The 19855-nt window shown below is 39.7% G+C and overlaps 1 protein-coding gene across 5 annotated transcripts in view; it reads right to left on the bottom strand.

The window, feature by feature from the left end:
- Positions 1-19855, bottom strand: part of POLK (DNA polymerase kappa) — a 39347-nt gene that overhangs the window by 6908 nt on the left and 12584 nt on the right. For 3 of the 5 annotated variants that reach the window (XM_071731037.1, XM_071731042.1, XM_071731038.1), the window contains 7 exons: positions 13385-13537; positions 12856-12987; positions 7130-7373; positions 4775-4990; positions 3467-3591; positions 3117-3283; positions 626-658 (listed from right to left, as the gene is read on the bottom strand). In XM_071731037.1, the coding sequence (XP_071587138.1) occupies positions 626-658; positions 3117-3283; positions 3467-3591; positions 4775-4990; positions 7130-7373; positions 12856-12987; positions 13385-13537 (1070 nt within the window). The remainder of the gene's footprint in view (positions 1-625; positions 659-3116; positions 3284-3466; positions 3592-4774; positions 4991-7129; positions 7374-12855; positions 12988-13384; positions 13538-19855) is intronic. The other 2 variants (XM_071731039.1, XM_071731041.1) reach the window with 1 other exon arrangement.

Below are 19855 nucleotides of genomic sequence, written 5' to 3'. Positions count from 1 at the left end.
TTTAAGAGAAAGGGGAAGCAGAATTTAGAAGTCACTGGATGATTTTGGAAAAATCTCATAGGTCCATTCATGCCAGTTTTTGTTTTCATATGCATGAAGTCACTATAATTACACTACATTTCACCTCTCTAAGCTATCAGAAATAAAGGTTTACCTGATCACACTGAAAACTCATCCTGACTGACATTCCCCTAAGAATGCTTGCATTATGCCAACCCACCAGACTGAGTATTTTACTGTGGGTCCCATCCCACTATCCAAGAAGTATCTTATGTTATCCTAGACTGATATTGACACTAAATTGGAAAATACAAAAAATATTCAAGACCATGTATATTTCCACCCTGTATTATGGCTTAAAGAATATTTTGAGGCATTAAGAGAATCAAATAATGAGAAAAGAGAACACAAAGACTGACATAAGTACCTTCACAGAAACCCAAAGAAAGCCAAAGAAATACACAATAATGAAAGCTTGAACATTATTTAGTGAACTAGTTGTAGATGTGTCTTTTGAATACATATTAATAGATGATGAAATTACATGACTAAGAAAAATATACATTACTTGGCATTAAGTAGTTTCAATGATTAATGTATTTTTTTCAATACTAAAGAGGTATACCTTTCAGTGCTCATGCTTTTCCTTTCTCCATCCCTTTAAAAAGAAAAAAAAATATTATATTCACATAGAGCTATTATCTTTTCAATAAACTTTTGACTCCACCAATCATGCTTCAATAACTAACAGCAGTCTTCTGTACAATGTGGGTGTTAACTTCTTCTACAAAACTTGTACATCAAGTTTTAAGCAAGTGCAAAATGGAGGACATATTTTTAAAAAAAATCTTTAACTACTATAGACAGAGTAAAGACATAGATCAGATACACACAAAAATAAAGATAAGCCATTTGTTGAAAAAAAAAGAACCCACAAAACTCCCTGCTCAGAAGAGACTTTTTTAAAATAGTTAGTTTTATTTTTAAAAAAGTCTCTTCTGAGCAGGGAGTTTTGTGGGTTCTTTTTTTTTAGATTTATTTATTTATTTATAGTGTATACCTGTGAAGCCCTACTATTAAAATCCCAACTGTACTATGTATATTTGACTATTTGCTTGTAGGAGGAACTGGGTTTGCTTTCCATCTAAATTATTGCCCATGTTAAGGGTGAAGTGTTCAGGCTTTGGTTTTTTATTTCTTGGATCTGTTGGAATGAATCCAGAGGAGGGCCACAGAGATGATCCAGGGGCTGAAGCACCTCTGCTACAAGCAGAGGCTGAGGGAGCTGGGACTGTTAAGCCTGAAGAAGAGAAGACTTTGGGAGACCTTCTAGCTGCCTTCCAACACCTAAACAGAACCTAACATGTTCCTAAACAGGAAGGCTGGAAAGGAACTTTTTATAAGAGTGTCCAGCAACAGGACAAGGGAAATGGTTTTAAACTGAAGAGGTTTAGACTGGATCTTAGGAAGAAGTTGTTAAGTACGAGGGTGATAAGACTTAGGAACAGATTGCTCAGAGAAGTTGTGGATGCCCCCTCCTTGGAGGTGTTCAAGGCCAGGATGGATGAGGCTTTGAGAAACTGTCTAGATGAGAGGTGTCCCTGCCCATGGCAGGAGGCTGGAGTAGATAATGTCTAAGGTCCCTTTCCAACACAAGCCATTCTATGATTCTATGATTCTTTCTGGCTCTCACTGAGCATCCTGTAACAGCTCTTCTGCATAAAAGTATCTTCTCAAAGGACTTTCTTTTTAGTTCCTTCTTCATTTTTTAAGTATTGGAAATAACGAACCTAGTATCCTCATTTTCCTAAAAGAAAGTGGTGAAAGACAATGATTACAAGAGGAACCATTTACTGAGGACTCTGGTGTTCATAGAGCTTGCTTTCCCCACACTAAATCTAGCTTGTGCTAATAAAAACAAAACCAAGAAACACATTTTTTAGATATTACAATTAAAAATGCATTCCCCAGCACAATTATAATATTGGCCTTTGAAATCCTCCCTCCCCCTTTTTTTTCTTTTTTTGTTACCAATGTACTGGGAGGTTTCCCAGACTGTGCAACACCTGAACAGGGTGAATGAAGAAAGCACACCAATTAAATAACGCCATTTGAGATTGCATTAATCTAGCAGAAGCAAATATTTGGAAAACTGCTTTTTATCTCTTATCAAGATACCCTCACAAAGTCAATCTTAATGCATACTTTGTTTCATGTCAGCATAGTTCTGAAAAGAAAAAAAAAATACAAGGATATTATGTGCTCGCATATTACTGGTATACAAACTATATATATTTTGTAGTCCAAAAGAAATAATGGCAGATCTGTTAGTGTCAAAGAAGTAACAGAAGTAATACACAATAGGACTTTCAGAACTATGCAAGACACTTTGGAACTCCTAATGAAACCAAATCCATGCCTTTGTAAACAGAATTTCAGCACTTCAGGAAGGATAGATGGATATTTAAAGAAGGAATATTTAAAAGAAAAGACTAAATGCTACATTAGGACTCTTAGTTACACAAACTGCAAAACGCTATAGGTTTTTTTAAGTGTTCTGTGTTTATACCCAGGACAAGCTTAGAAATTACACATACAATTGAAAGATGTATTCAGTACTAAGACTGGTATCTCCTCTCCCAAAAAGATGTCTAAAAGGCCATGAAGGTAATATGAACCTTAACAGAACACATGTGAAGGAGGATATAAAAATCTGCACAAATTCAAAAGCTGATATTACCAATATGTACATAAACATGATGGGGGACACAGGAACTTCTCTGCTTCAGACAACTCATTTCTTTTTGGGTATTTTAGTAATTACAAGATTATCCTAAATTATAGTGACTACAGATGGTTTAATATACACTTATCCTCAACATGTCTTTTTTGATTCATATTAGGCATGGCTGTACAAACTTATATTCTTTAATGCTTGGCTGTTTTGTGTATCCTAGCCATAAGCATCACAGTTTTCAGAAATCTTTTAAAATTTATTAAACCTACCAAATTTTTATAGTATTTGCTCATCAATAAAATATGTCTTAATATATGAAGCACATAACATGCACAAGCAAAAATTTAGAAAATGTAAATGTAGGAGGCCAAAAACGTACTTTTCCAAATGTGTTGAACCCAAACCAAGAGAAATATCCAAGAAATGACGCCAAGATGCTTCTGAAAAAAGAATAGAAAGCAGTGCCCTCTGCTGGTAAAGTTCTGAGCAAGTCACAATTCCAAGGGCTCTTAACATCTTCTCGGTTACTTTTCCAATGCCTGGCACCTGAAAAAGAGTGTCACTCTGTTGGAAACAACTTCCCATTTGTAGACCCAGTATCAAGAACAATTTAAACCAAACACAACAGGGCAGTTGACCTAGAAAAGCATATACCATAAGAAATCTTGATTTTAGAACATAAGGAAGGAACATATATGATTGCATGGTAAATGTCTTGGTATGCCTTACCTTCCTGATGGGCAAATCTTTCAGGAAGTCTATCACTGCTTGTCTGTCAGGAGCAATTCTGCATTGCCCATTAGGTTTATTACGATCACTGCACATTTTTGCTAACATTGTATTTGGTGCTATTCCTTAAAAATAAAGAAAAAACATTTCTAAAAAAATACAGTATCATCTTTCATTTTGTTCAAAATTTAAAAGCACAAGAATAGCCTACACACTTGGCAAAGACTAAACATAAGCAACAGAACAACAATAACAACATTTGTTCTAAATATGCAAAAACATTTTGTAATAGACCTGTGATAATATAAATGCATGTGGTAGACTAAATATAACTGATTACAGTTACAGGAAAAAGTGTACCTGCTGTTCTAAGACATTCAGGATAACAAAGGTTGTGAGAGGTTAAATAATGTTTAACATAAGATACATGACTGAATGATTTGATGATGGCAATCATGATAGAGACAAAAGGAAATGCTTAGAACAGCAGTTCTAAGGAACTCTTCTTAAGAAGATATTTCTTCTTTGTATTTCAGCAAAAGACTACATTAATTTTGACAAAATTTACTATACTTAAGTCTTCTGTGCTCTACCACTGCTATGTAGTCACTCAGAAATACATCCATATTTCAATAACAGGTGAGGATCACAATAGACTGATCTTTTTTATTTAGGTGAGTATTCTTACAAACGATCTCTGGACATGCTTTAGAAAGAAAAATACAATTATTATGTGCTACAGCCCTAGTACTCTGAATTTTCATTTTCTCACTAATTTAATGTATCATGCAAAATGGTAGAAGTAATTCTATTAATTATTGATTATCAATGTATTCTCAAATAGCCTTCTAACTTTCCATTTTTGGGCTTAAAATCTCTGGAGCACTTAAAAAAGCTGTGTCTGTTTCCCAAACACTAGCTTATCCTTAGGAAGACAAGCTTTCAGGAGAACAAAATTATTACTTTGCTACCACTTGTGCAATAACATATATGAGGGGGCAGGGTGTTCTGTGCAGCTCCTTCCTAAAGCTATTACTTTACCTCCACTTACATTCAACAGTTCCCTGGCCTCCCCCATCAGATTCATAAAGCTCAGCACTCCACGATGCCTCACTGACTTGGTTCACACAGCAGTTATGACAGCATCCAAACTAAGTCTAGGGACATAAACTGTTTCTAGTGACCTCTCTGAGAGCTAGCTTTTCAATAAAATTTGGTATTGCCTTAAGCAACAGCCAGTGTGGAGAACTGTTAGAAATTCTTAACATTATTACAGAGAGTTATTATTATTCATATGTGTCTGAATACCTGCACTAGCAGTCAGTTGCGTTTTCTGCTCAATCCTAAAGCGAATTTCCTTCACAACTTCCTCTGCAGAAGTTCCAAAGACAACTGAATTTTCCACTGATTTATGTCCTTGTTCAGGGTGGTCTTCCGTAGGAGGTGTGCTGTCTTCAAACAGTACTGGTGAAGAAGAGTATCCATCTTCATTTGATTTGGCAGATCTCTTTGTATCATCTTTATCTACGTTAGAAAGAAGTACAAACAATCCATCCATATAAAACATGAATTCTGTTGAATCTTTTCTAGAGTGGCTGAAAAGAGCTCATTAGAAAGTACTTTTTCTTCTGTTGACAAAGAAATGTAATTATTTAGCCAAAACAACTGCATCTTTTTTTTTTTAAGAAAGTAAAGTTATAAATGCTTTATTCTTGATATGATTTCAGCTTGATTGAGGTTGAAACAATTAGCTATAAGACTGGACATAACTTCCAGAAAAGCAACAAGGCTCAATAGTCCGTTGCTGGAGCAGCAGAAATCCAGAAAAATGTTGGCAGTATTTTTTTTTCATATCAGAGTGAAGACCAGATGCTCCCTTGTAAGTGTCAATAAAAATCTTTTGCAGAAGTTTTTTTAATATTCTCCAAATAGAGTTCTGGAATATCTGGTTCCAGAACTACCAGTCTGATGATAGTTTCAGATTGCAGTCTAGTTTCGACTACAGTCATCATAAAACAAGTTATGCCAGCAGCCTTTCATATGATTCTACAAACTTTATATTCTGAGTGCTTGCTTGTATTTCAGAAGAATGAAGATGTCGGAGAAGTATGAACAGGCACATGACTACACATCAGGGACACTTACTTTGTAAAGACTACACCAGTTTGTTTCTTTCTAATCAATTAATGCCTTTCAGTAGTGCTGTATCATTCATTGATTATACTCTTTAAGACTACTTAGATAATTTTCTGGTTTGTGCACCAATCAACCATTTACATGACTCGTTTTTTATTTATTCTTGATTGCTTAATAATCTGTGGATGTGGTCTCCATCATTTAGAGCCAACCAAATCCAGTCATATCTTAAACATTACTGAACTCCTGCAGTGCTCATTACTTTATGCATGTTTAGTCTTATAATCATGTAACCAAAGCTTACACACATTGTCTTTGCAGACAATTTGTCATGTTTCAGGATTCACTACAGTATTTTAGAAAAAATCTTTGCAAAATACAAATAACTTTTAGAACAGAATATTTCTCAGATTATTACAATTTATTTGCAAAATTATCATGTTGAATTGTAAACAAAAAGTACAAACCTAAAACGTAAAATTTGGTTAACTAAACCTAGTAAACCCTTATCACTCATTTTACTTAAGTTAAAAAAAAAAAATCCTCCAATTCCAAATAATCATCAGCAGATCTTTTACGCATGGCTGAGCAGCAGAGAAAGTTAATCTGTAAACTAAGAAATTGGATATAGAAAGTACATGGGAGGGCAATTATGCAAGGACTTAAGTATTTACATTTCCAACGGGTGCATTTTATCTGAGGCTTATGCTATACTCGTGTGACTCTTACCCCCTGCTCCCAAACCCTGGTAACAAAATGCATTTAGCATAACTTATGCCATTTTACGAGGCAAGCGGCCATTCTCTGGGGCCGCACAGGTCACGTTTCCATTCACTTTTCCCTCATTACCAGGCCCTGAAGGTCCTGTGCACCATGCAGAGGAACCAAACAGACTGCACCTTCCCCTCCCTACTGGGCCCAAAGCCCCTGGGCACCATGCTGGTTACTCCCTTCCTCGCTGGCCTTGAAGGTCCCAAGCACACGCCCAGCCCGGCGGTGTTTATGACCCCTCCACAGGACAGGGGAGCATAACAGCACCCAGAGCACTGACTGTAAAACCAAGCAGCTACAAGTCCTGAGGAGGAACCTGGAGCAGAACTGTTGCTGGACAGTGAGACCAGGACCCACCTCTTACTCCTGTGCAGGGACCCCTTCATCAGCTTCCTCCATTCTTGTATTCTCTTACGTGATTTTTTATTTTAGAGACTGTCAAGAATGTTAAATTGATATAGCAGACAATATAGTAAGATATGACCCAACCTGCAGAGGTCCCAGGTTACTAGAAATTGTAAGTTGCATTAGAAATTCTGTATTACACTACTTACAGACTGTACTACACTGATTCTGCTTGTAGGAGTCCTGAGCTATTCTAATAATAAATCCTGTGCTCATCATAATTTCCTGTTAAGAAAATAAAGATTAAATTGTAAGCACAATTTAGTGCCATCATCATTCTGCCAAGGATCCCAAAAAGAAACTACCCCCTCAGTGCCATGTGACCACGTGAAAAGACAGTAATTTGTTTACCTTTTTCTGTAGTGCTTTCTGTGCTTAAAAAGAATCTTCTCTTATCTTCAGGCCAGTTCAGTCTTTCCTCCAAGTGCTCTGTTATATTCAGGTAAGCTTCATCTAGGCCCATAGGCATAAAACCAGGATCATATTCGGTCAATATTTCTCTAACCTTGGTAAACACATAGTGAAAGTTAAAGCTTTGTTGCTGTAAGAGCAGATCTTGACACACAATTATCGGGTGAACAAATATACTCTGAAACTTCAAAAAAAAAATTAATATTAAAGATACTTATAGAACAATTTATTTATTATTTTGGAAAATTATAGTACTGCTTCTCACAAATATCAAGATATCAACAATAAGAAAGACCTAAACAGATTGTGAGCAGAGGTCAGTAAGACCAGTGTATAAGGAATTTACAGGCACTATGTTCACAGACATGGCAGTAACTACTTGGAAAAAACTCTAGGGATCTAGTAATTCAGCAGAGCACATAAACTGATGGACCTTTCTGTGGACTGGGTATCAAGACATCGCATATGCAAAGTTTAAAAAAAAAAACAAACCCAAACACTGAAGTTTTAAATTAAATTCAACCTAAAGTTATAGCAAATGTTTAAAAGCACTGGTTAATGCCATGGGCAAAAATAGTTAGAAAAATCTTTAGTGCTAAGTGCATCTTCCCAAAAGGTTACACAATCAACTAAATGCTCAAAAACAGAAATTATACCTTTTCCCCTGTTCTTCCCCCCCCTTTTTTTTTTTAATTAAAAAGAAAATTTGACTGTGTCATGTTTTCTCTACTATAAATAAATAAATCTTGGCATAACTTCATTGAAGTCAGGAGACTTGTTCCACAGATTAGTTTGATTTAAGAACTACAAAAGATCTTTCTCTTTTTTTTTTTAACATTTTTTAACAGGGTTTTGAGTATCTTAAGAATTTTCTCCTCACACTAAGTAAAATTATTTCTGTTAGAACAGTGTGATTATTTTTTTCCTTAATTTTTTGCTTTTTATTTTAAGTCCCTTCTTTTAAAACAAAAGAACCTGCATTTAGAACTCACTAATGCTCTGTGTTTCTCTCTCCAGTAATAAGCATTCAAAATTATAGCTATGCAATATAGGAAGTTATCTCCATATTTAAAATGTACTTTCAGCATCCTAATAACTATATAATTGGTTTTGAGTATTTATATATATATGTGTGTGTGTCTTTATACTGCTCCATTGCTCTTAAGTTAAGGCTCAAGTGGTATTAACAGTTCACTACACTTTTGAAAATCTCCATCAGCATCACTGCTGACTTCATTAAAATCACAAGACAACTGAATTTGACACTTCCTTTCTGTTGAAGGGTTTCTACGGAGACCAATCAGCTGAGAAGGGGGCGGCACCCAGCCGGGCCACGAGGGATTTAAAGTGTCTGCCTGGAGCGCCAGCGACCCGGAGCGCGGCGAACAGGAGCAGGCAAACAGGAAGGTGAAGCGGCAGTTAGCGAGGCAGTTCGCGCAGGCAGAGTAAGCGGGAGAGGCACAGGTAGCAATGGTTGTGAAAAAAGCAAAAACTGTTGCTGTTAAGAAGGGGATGTCCACACAAACCGAACCCCTTAGGATGGATGTAGCTGTTCAGGCCTCTGGCTGTGCAGACTGTTTGAGCCTCATCCTGGCACCGGCGGACAGCGAAAATAAGGTCTGTGTGAGATGCGAGCAGGTCAATGACCTGCTGAGCATGGTGGCGGAGCTTAAGGAGGAGGTGGAGCGACTAAGAAGTATTAGGGAAAGTGAAAAAGAAATTGACTGGTGGAGTCACACCCTTTCAACTACAATTGAAAACCAACAGGAGACGGTGAAGCCCTGCCCCTCCTCCTATCAGGCAGCTGATGAAGACCAGGTGGATAGGGGAGAATGGAAACAAGTCCCCCACCGAAAAGGCAAAAGAATTCTCTCCCAACCCCCACCACTCCCCCAGGTGCCCATAGAGAACAGATATGAGGCCCTGGACTCAGAGAATCAAGAAGAGGACAGACAAGAGGACGATCTGTCCATAAGGCCTCCCGTTCACCCCCTGTCCAGCAGACGGATTAAAACTTCACCTACAAAGAAAAGAAGAAGGGTAGTCGTAGTTGGTGACTCTCTTCTGAGGGGAACTGAGGGCCCTATATGCCGACCTGACCCATCCAATAGAGAGGTCTGCTGCCTTCCTGGTGCCCGGGTGAGGGATATTACTAAGAGACTCCCTCAACTAATTCAGTCCTCGGACTATTATCCACTGTTGGTAGTTCAGGCTGGCAGTCATGACATTATTGGAAGAAGTACAAGAGGGATTAAAAAGGACTTCAAGGCCCTGGGTCGGTTAGTCGATGGGTCAGGAGCACAGGTAGTCTTCGCCTCAGTTCCTGCAGTAGAAGGCTTAAATGAGGAGAGGACTAGGAAAACCCATCTCATTAATGGGTGGCTAAGGGACTGGTGCCACCGGCGGAACTTCGGGTTCTTCGACCATGGGGCAAATCCCAAACTGCCTTGTGTCATTAGATCTGATGGACTTCATCTAACTAACAGGGGGAAAAGGACTCTAGGTCATAGGTTGAAGGGGCTGATAAGGAGGGCTTTAAACTAGGTTTGAAGGGGGAGAGGGTTGAAACTGAGCTCTCCAGAGAGGAACCTAAAGGTGGACTACCCGAGATAAATGACAAACCAGCAGCCCAGCTGAAGTGCATGTACACCAATGCACGCAGCATGGGCAACAAACAGGAGGAGCTGGAAGCCATCGTGCGGCAGGAAAGCTATGATGTAGTCGCTATCACGGAAACGTGGTGGGATGACTCCCATGACTGGAGTGCTGCCATGGGTGGATACAGGCTCTTCAGAAGGGACAGGCAGGGTAAGAGAGGTGGAGGGGTAGCCCTATATGTTAGAGAATCTCTCAACACTGTAGAAGTTGAGACCACCAATAATAGCGCAGAATGCCTGTGGGTTAGAATCAGTGGGAAGGTCAACAAGGCCGATATCGTGATGGGAGTCTGCTACAGACCGCCCAATCAGGACGATGAGGTCGACGAAATATTCTACAAGCAACTGGAGGATGTTTCAAAATCATCATCCCTTATCCTCGTAGGTGACTTTAACTTGCCAGACATCTGCTGGGAACTCCACACTGCAGAGAGGAGGCAGTCTAGGAGATTCCTAGAGTGTATTGAAGATAACTTCCTGCTCCAACTAGTAAATGAGCCCACCAGGGACGGAGCCCCACTTGACCTTCTTTTCACAAACAGAGAGGGGCTGGTGGGAGATGTGGTGGTTGATGGACGACTGGGACTTAGTGACCATGAAATAATAGAGTTTTCAATACTCAGGGAAACAAGGAGGGTCGTCAGTAAAACGTCTGTGTTGGATTTCCGGAGAGCAGATTTTGGACTATTCAAAAGACTGGTTCAGAGTATACCCTGGGAAACAACCCTTGAAAACAAAGGGGTCCAGGAGGGATGGACATACTTCAAAGAGCATATTCTGAAAGCACAGGAACAGGCTGTCCCAGAGTCCCGGAAGGCGAGCCGGCGGGGAAGGCAACCAGTCTGGCTGAACCGGGAGACTCTGAAAGAAATTAGGGTTAAGAAGAGGGCCTATCAATTATGGAAAAAAGGGCTAACTTCTCAGGAGGAATTTAGGAATATAGTCAGGTCATGTAGAAAGAGAATCAGAGAAGCAAAAGCACTACATGAACTGAATCTTGCTACCTCTGTGAAGGACAATAAGAAATCCTTCTACAGATACATCAATAGCAAAAGAAGGGGCAAGGAAAACATTCATTCTGTACTGGACATGGGTGGGAATATAGTTATCAAAGATGAGGAAAAGGCTGAGGTATTTAACACCTTCTTTACCTCAGTTTTCAACAGAAAGACAGGTTATCCTGTTGACAGCAGGCTTCTGGAGCCTATAGAGGATGATAAAAATCTAAACAGCCCCCCTGTAATATTGAAGGACACAGTCAGTGACCTCTTGAGCTGCTTGGACCCCCACAAGTCTATGGGACCGGATGGGATCCACCCAAGAGTGATGAGGGAGCTGGCAGAAGAGCTTGCCAAGCCTCTGTCTATCATCTACCAACAGTCCTGGCTCACTGGGGACATCCCAGATGATTGGAAGTTGGCGAATGTCACGCCAATCCACAAAAAGGGCCGGAAGGAGGACCCGGGAAACTACAGGCCCGTCAGCCTGACCTCAGTGCCTGGCAGGGTTATGGAGCAGATCATCCTCAGTGCAATCACACAGCACCTGCAGGATGGGCCAGGGATCAGACCCAGCCAGCACGGGTTTAGGAAGGGCAGGTCCTGCCTGACCAACCTGATCTCCTTTTATGATCAGGTGACCCGTCTGATGGATGAGGGGAAGGCGGTGGATGTGGTCTACCTGGACTTCAGCAAAGCCTTTGACACCGTCCCCCACAGCATTCTCCTGAAAAAGCTGTCAGCCCACAGCTTGGACAGGAGCACCCTGTGCTGGGTTAGGAACTGGCTGGAGGGCCGGGCCCAGAGGGTGGTGGTGAACGGGGCTGCATCGAGTTGGCGGCCGGTCACCAGTGGTGTCCCCCAAGGATCAGTGTTGGGCCCAGTTCTTTTTAATATCTTTATCGATGACTTGGACGAAGGGATTGAGTCCATCATCAGCAAGTTCGCAGATGACACCAAGCTGGGGGGAAGTGTAGACCAACTCGAAGGCAGGAGGGCTCTGCAGAGGGACCTGGACAGACTGGAGAGCTGGGCCGATTCCAACGGGATGAGGTTCAACAAGGCCAAGTGCCGGGTCCTGCACTTTGGCCACAACAACCCCATGCAGCGCTACAGGCTGGGGACAGAGTGGCTGGAGAGCAGCCAGGCAGAAAGGGACCTGGGAGTCTGCATTAACAAGAAACTGAACATGAGCCAGCAGTGTGCCCAGGTGGCCAAGAAGGCCAATGGCATCCTGGCCTGTATCAGAAACAGCGTCACCAGCAGGTCCAGGGAGGTGATTCTTCCCCTGTACTCAGCGCTGGTGAGGCCACACCTCGAGTACTGTGTCCAGTTCTGGGCCCCTCAGTTTAAGAAGGATGTAGAGGCCCTGGAACAAGTCCAAAGGAGGGCAACCAGGCTGGTGAAGGGACTCGAGCACAGGCCCTATGGGGAGAGGCTGAGAGAGCTGGGGCTGTTCAGCCTGAAGAAGAGGAGGCTCAGGGGAGACCTCATTGCTGTCTACAACTACCTGAAAGGAGGATGTAGCGAGGTGGGAGCTGGACTCTTTTCACAGATGACCTCCAACAAGACAAGAGGACACAATCTTAAGTTGCGCCAGGGGAGGTTTAGATTAGATATTAGAAAGAATTTCTTCACGGAGAGGGTGATTAGGCTATGGAATGGACTGCCCGGTGAGGTGGTAGATTCTCCGTCCCTGGAGACATTTAAAAAAAGACTGGATGTGGCACTCAGTGCCATGGTCTAGCAACTGCTCCAGTGGGTCAAGGGTTGGACTAGATGATCTCTGAGGTCCCTTCCAACCCGGCTAATTCTATGATTCTATGATTCATCTCCTTGGCCAAAAGCACTGATGCTTTGTTCATCTTACACTCAAAGCCACATCATTGAAGAGTTTAATATTTATATATTATTCATACATTATTATTCAGTATTTCATATTACCTAGAACATCAATAAAGTCTAAAACTAAGTACACTGACTTTCAGTTAGAAAGCATGTTCAGACTTACCTCTTTACTCACTTTGCCATATTTTTCAAAGTTTAATGGTACTATAGTGAGATGTGGACATAGCTTTTTAGCAATAAATCCAGGCATGGCTGCACGTACACCAAATCTTCTAGCATGGTAATTTGAGGTGGACTTAGGAGAGATTAAATAAGTTTAGTGTTCAGTAATCAACTTTTTCTTGAAGTTTAGTGTTACATCATCAAGTTCTAAGCCCGTATGTCCACGCAAAAAAGACTACTGAGGCTGAGATTTGATTTGGCATTCCCCTCTCTCTCCCTCCCCCTTCCCATCCCTTTCAACTTTCCAGATTAGACTTTTACTGAAAAATAAAATCCAGTTTACATGGTCAAGTCTAAGAAGAGATGCTCCCTATATTATTTTTTTTCGCACTCATAAAAATTCTCTGTGTAAGAGTGCCATCATATTATGTTATTATTGTATGGTTTATTAGGCTTTAGAGTAAGGTACCTTGAAGGTAACTTTAGAGTAAAGTAACTGATCTCTTCTTTAGCTTCACATTTGGCCTTACCAACATACTCATTGACCCCACTGCTATAGGCTTTTCCTTCAGCTCTGGATTGTCTCTCATTTCCACAGCTGCATAGAAGGCATCCATGTCAATGTGTACAATTGTATTGCTGAGGTTACGGCTCCGTTCCAGTTCTATCACCAGTTTGTCCACCTGAGCAGAAAAAAAATAATTAAAAACCTATTTGCCTGGCATGAGTGTGGGGAAAAAAATGCATCATCTAAATCAGACAGAAACAAAAATTTTTAAGACTATTAAATATGCAGATTCATTTCCTGTTGTACAGCAGTAGAGGTTAAAAGGTTAGAGGTTAAAGATTTTTCAACACTCCTAAATTAAGCTACCACACTTCAGGAAATTGTCCCAGGCAGGTGAAGAGAACACCAACCACCCACACAACAGATCCATCTATCTTGCCTTGTCAGAAATAAAGTCTCAAACAACCAGGGTCATGTAATGATAAGAAAGCTACCATTAATCCCTTCAGAAAATTCCTCAAAATCTGTTGCAGGAACCCAATTAATGCTGAATTTTTAGCAAGACTACCAGGTGACTTTTAAAGAAAAGCCTAGACACAGAAAGTGTGTTCTATTCCATGAGATACAGATGCATCATCTACTAGCAGGCTGTGGGCAGTACTGCATCATCAGCTCCATAGTGCTGCAAGGCAGAATCCAAGCACAGAGACCTCCCCATGAACTACTTTAATCATGCTTAATTTGCTTGTATTCTTCTACCAAAAGACTTGCAGAACATGTGCTTGTTTCTGAAATATCTTCCAGCTATGAATGTGGTATGAACTGTGACTGTCAACAGAAAGCATGAGCACATTATTTGACAGGTGACTTTCAAGGGCTACTCATTTAAGACAGTTGGCAGTATCACAAATCATTCTAGAAACAAGAGAAAATATGTTAAGAAAAAAAAAAAGAGCTATCAAATTATTATTTAACCACACTAAAGACTATGCTAAACACTTCTTACACACAAAAAAAAAAAGGCTGCTACTGCCAAAAAAAACAACAAACAGGCATAACAAAGCTCAAGAAACAAAGTTTCACTTTGCTAGCAAGCGTAAATACACATATTTGTGACACTGAGGTACTACTACAGAAATGTCTCTTGACTGCAGTAGGTCTATGGTCCAGGAAAGGAGTGTTCATGTGGAATCTGCATGGTTACTTGAAGCAAGTTTCTCACTTTTTCCCCTCAATAGAGATGCTTAATAAAAAACATAAAAACCTTATCCAAGAACCTATCGTCAGAGCTGAAGACACTTAAACCACGGCAAGTGGCCATCAATGTCCTAACTGAACTGCTGAGTAATGATTTACAGTCTTTTCTTCATTTTTTTCCAAGTTGATTTGAGGGATGAAAGGCTAGAACAGGCCTCAAACCAGGTTAATACATACAGAAGAACTCAGTTTGTTCCCTGAGGCCTAGGAAACTGGCTTAGACAAATTAAAAGCAAAATGGGAAAGTCATTCAAATAACAAGAAGAAAAAAGAAGGAAATCTGCAGTAATTTCATTACAAATTCAGCAAGAGTTTGGGTCACACTATTATCATTGAAAGAATCTTTATTTTAAATTATACTTCAGAGATAATTTTCAGCTTAGCCTCAGAAAGAAATTAATTATAACTGGCAACTGCTCCAGTTATGCAATTATTTTATCACATTTATAACAAACTTCTCGCTTGTTCTACTGCATGTTATTTCTAATGTGATGCACCTAACTGATCATGTGCAATGGGTTCAAGTTGTGCCAGGGGAGGTTCAGATTAGCTAACGTGCAAAAAAAGAATACAGTAGTATTACATTAAACTAATTAGAAATACAAAAAAATAACTTCCACAAAACCAACTCACACAAGTCATATACCAAAACAAAGCACACACACAGATATACTCGCAAAACTCTGGGTACCTCCAAATGTTTCCTTAGTAAGATAAGTAAAGTTATAGAGCTTCTCCTTAGAGGCAAGCAAGCTTGAAAAGTATTTAAAAGCAGTTTTCTATTTTTGCTTGAAAAGAAAGAGATACTCTAATGGTGTTTTTCTATTTCTACGGTAGATATAAAACACACAAAGAAGTTCAAATTATAGTTAAAATTTAACTTTCCTTGTACTGACTTTAAGTCAATTTAAGGAGCAATTTTGTCAATGTTAAGACAGAAAAAATTATTCAAATATCTCTTTTTTATTAGTAAAACCACCTGACAAGATGAACAAACAAACTGAGATAGCATTTTAAGACAATAACTATGTACAGAATCAAGATCTAGGATAAAACCTACATGGATAAAAAAAGAACCTGATCTCTTATGACAGGGTGACCTGCTTCTTGGACAAGGGAAGGGCTGTGGATGTTCTCTACCTTGACTTCAGCAAGGTCTTTGACACAGTTTCCCACAGCATTCTCCTGGAGAAGTTGGCTGCTCGTGGCTTGGATGTGCACACCCTTCACTGGAAATAAACTTTGGCCAGATCCAAAGAGGTGTGGCCAATGGAGTTAAACCCAGCTGGTGCCCAGCCACAAGTGGTGTCTCCCAGGGCTCAGTGCTGGGGCTCTCCTGTTTAACATCTTTACTGATGATTTGGATGAGGGGACAGAGTGCACCCTCACTAAGTTTGCAGACAACACTAAGCTGGGTGGAAGCATCCATCTGCCTGAGAGTAGGGAGGCTCTGCAGAGGGATCTCGACAGGCTTGATCGATGGGCTGAGGCCAACTGTGTGAGTTTCAACAATGTCAAATACTGGGTCCTGCACTTGGGCCACAACCACCCCCAGCAGCCCTACAGGCTTGGGGAGGAACGGCTGGAAAACTGCCCAGCAGAGAGAGACCAGGAGGTGCTGACTGACAGCTGAACATGAGCCAACACTGTGCCCAGGTGGCCAAGAAGGCAAACAGCATCCTGGCCTGCATAAGGAACAATGTGATCAGCAGGAGAAAGGTGATCTTACCCTTGTACTCAGCCTTGGTGAGGCTGCAGCTCAAGTACTGTGTGCAGTTTTGGGCACCACAGTATAGGAAGGACATTGAGGTGTTGGAGAGGGTGCAGAGAAGGGCAACCAGGCTGATGAGGGGTCTGGAGAACAGGTCTTATGATGGGAAGCTGAAGGACATGAGGCTGTTCATCATGGACAAGAGGAGGCTGAGGGAAGGAGACCTCATTGCTCTCTACAGGTGCCTGAAAGGAGGTTTTAATAAGGCAGGTGTTGGCCTTTTCTCCCCAGTGATCAGCAACAGGACAAGAAGAAGTGGGTTCAAGTTGTGCTAGGGGAGGTTCAGACAAGATATAAGAAAAACTTCCTCACTGAAAGAGTGGTGAAGCATTGGAACAGGTTGCCCAGGAAAGTGGTGGAGTTGTCTCCCCTGGATTTATTAAAAAAATGGGTAGATGTGGAGCTCTAGGAGATGATTTAGTGGTGAGGGTGGTGTAGGACTGTTGTTTGAACTTAAAAGGTCCTTTCCAACTATGATGACTGCATGACTTTAAAGCAAACAGCAGTTTGCAAATCCGGTAGCAGCTGGATACTTTTTAGAGCATTATATTAGCTACTGCTGAATTTCAAGCTGTAGGTTGTTAGGATAATCTAACTCTGTTACAGGAAGGTTTTAAAAAATTAAGAATTACATGATACTGTACAGCATATAATTTTCCTTAAAAGACTACATTGACATTCAATGGGAAAACTTCAAACTACTCTCCCATTTCAAAGTATTAAAAAAAACCCAAACAATAAAATACAAAGAAGTATTTGCACATGGAAAGGGCAGTTTTAAGAAGATTTACATGTACTTTCTAATCTCCAGTATCCACAAAATCAGCGGTAATAAGTGCCCTTTTGTAAAGGCAGCCTTCCAAAGGAAACTGTAAGGATATAAGAAACAGCTTTACAAATTCCTTGGAATACACATATGCTATAGGGGTGAGAAAGATAGTGTTATGTTGCAGATTCTACATTTTATATTCCTTATATTACTGGGATTTTGTAAAAAAAAATCCAGTAAATGGGGATTTCTTTATTTCTTTGTTTTTATATTACAGTGCTTCCATCAACTGCCAGTTTAGGAAGCTGTAGCTGAGCCTCTAAACATCCTACAAACAAGCCTTGATTTGCAGATGAGAACTTGCAGCATTGATAGAAATAGATACATGGGTACTTTTATAATTCTAGAGCACTCTTCAGTTAAAAATTTTAGGAAACAAATTATCTCATGGTGTATCAGAAGGCGGTACTTAAAAGAAGAGTTAAAGAACAAGGTAGACAAAAACAATGAAGAAGGAAAGGAGATAATGAGAGCTGACTATATCCATGTCTGAAAATCTAGAGAAGCTGATTAAGCAAAAACCACCACGTATTAAGAAAACAAAATAGGACAAACAATACTTGCAAAGTTAAAAGTTTGAGTTAATGGCCTGGGGAAGGAGAGGTAGCAGGAAAGTGACAGGGAGAGGCATTTAGAAGTCAGACATAGACAGATAAAGACTACTGGGGCAAGGAGTCTGAGGACTTCAATGGGAACTCTGAGGGCAAACAGAAGAACTGGTTGGGAAAGAAGACGGACAGTTACCTGGAGATGTGAGACAAGAAAAGGAGAATTCAGGACAGGATAAATGAAAAAAAAAAAGAGAGAGCAAAAGGGCCAGAATTTGTGATCAGGATAAGAGGGCAAAAACAAGAATGAAGCAGAGCTTATCAGTATACAGAGACTGGAATTAAAATCCAAGATTTTGAGATTTTTTTATAGTAGCAAAGATGTAAGATTAGCAAAACTAGTGTGTATGCCATCTCCCTCTAATGGCTGTTCTCAAGCAGTACAGTGGCTGACTTAGTAGTGACTTCATTGGAAATAAAAACAACTATTTGAGTAGGTGGCATAAAGATCTCAAACAGAGGGTTTAAGACTTGGGTCCCAGTAAGATCCATGTGAATGAATCTCTCTCTTTTTTAAGCTTCTTTTTGCTGCTATTGAAAGCAATCATACCAAACCTCAAAAGAAAGTAACATGTAAGATAAAAAAAACAAGTTCAGAAAGAGACGGTATGAGTAGTCAAAGCAATTAAAATTTAGTGGCTTTCATTATCTGCATCACATACTCTTGAATTATATAACCATACACAGGATCTCTGTCACTCATCTAATTTGTTTTGTAAGAAAAACAAAAATTAAAAGTAAAATTAAAAGTTCTGTGTTAAAGAATGGAAGTATTTTTTCATAATTAAGTGACTTAAGAGCTACCCCAGAAAACTGAAAGAAAAAAAAATACAAGCAGAGACATGACTGATCCATTCTAAAGATTAGTTAAAAAAAGCTGAGGCATACAGGCTTATAACAAAATTTTCAGCTGTTCTCAGTAATTGCAAGATTTCTGAGAACAAATGTGAGACACTGGCATCTAATTTACAGAAGTAATCTCCAAATCTGCAATGAACAAAAGAAGATTGTACACCAAAGCTCAGGACCTATAATCCTCCCAATGGCCTTCAAAATTAATGGATGTGTTTAATCTTCATGTGCTTCAGCTCCTCATCTACAAAACAACAATTATCACTCAACTGTGCAGCAGTATTGCAAAAATAATTTAAAGTATTCACACTATGTGGTGTGCAACACAGAAAAGCCTACGAGGATGTCAGTAATTGTGCATTCATAGCTGGATTAGACTAGTGTACAACAAATAAAGCTTGGGGTCACCACAACAATGAGGACAACAGTAAATATCGAATAATTGCCCACACAGTGAAGCAGGAATTATGTTAGGGAAAATCAGCAAGCAATCATGTAATTAAGGACTGAATCAGAGTACAAATTAAAAATCAAAGGAATTACGCCTCAACAAACAACTTTAATTCTGTTGAACCCACAATTGTTAAGTGTGCAACCTTGATGCTGGTTGGTTTTTTTTTTAACAACCTTTCATACACAGCAATACTTTGGATACTATTATCTGTCACTAGCATTTCAGAAGAGAAGCAGCCTCTTTGTCTTTCTCGTTCAGGACACTTGTATTTCTTGTGACTGTTTCCCACGATGATTTTTTTTCATTAATTAACATATGCCTTATGGCATAAATTCTATCCAGAAAAGTTGACAACTGTGATCCTCTTCATCCCATTGCAGTCAATTGAGCATAAACACAAATATATTATAAAAAACATCAAGTAAACTGTATCTAACAAAACAATAATCTCACCCCTTTAAACTGATCAGGCTTAAAAGAACAGAAATGACTTTCCTTCATTTTACTGATTTAGAGAATATTTTGGCCAGATTTTCCAATCTAGTCTTCTAGCAAGTTTTTACTAGGATTACATTATCAAAACACTGTGCACTTTTACCTGCATACCTAGCATCAAAACAGTATTTAATACTGTGCCTATCATCAGAATTTAACACAACTAGAACACACCAAAATATTTATTATTTGCCATTTACTCCAAGAAGTCTTTAGAAGATTAGTAC

The sequence above is a fragment of the Heliangelus exortis genome, chromosome Z (genome assembly GCF_036169615.1).
Source record: "Heliangelus exortis chromosome Z, bHelExo1.hap1, whole genome shotgun sequence".
Classification (NCBI taxonomy): Eukaryota; Metazoa; Chordata; class Aves; order Apodiformes; family Trochilidae; genus Heliangelus; species Heliangelus exortis.
The sequence above is the reverse complement of the archived record's forward strand: the minus strand, read 5'-3'. Positions and strand labels throughout refer to the sequence as shown.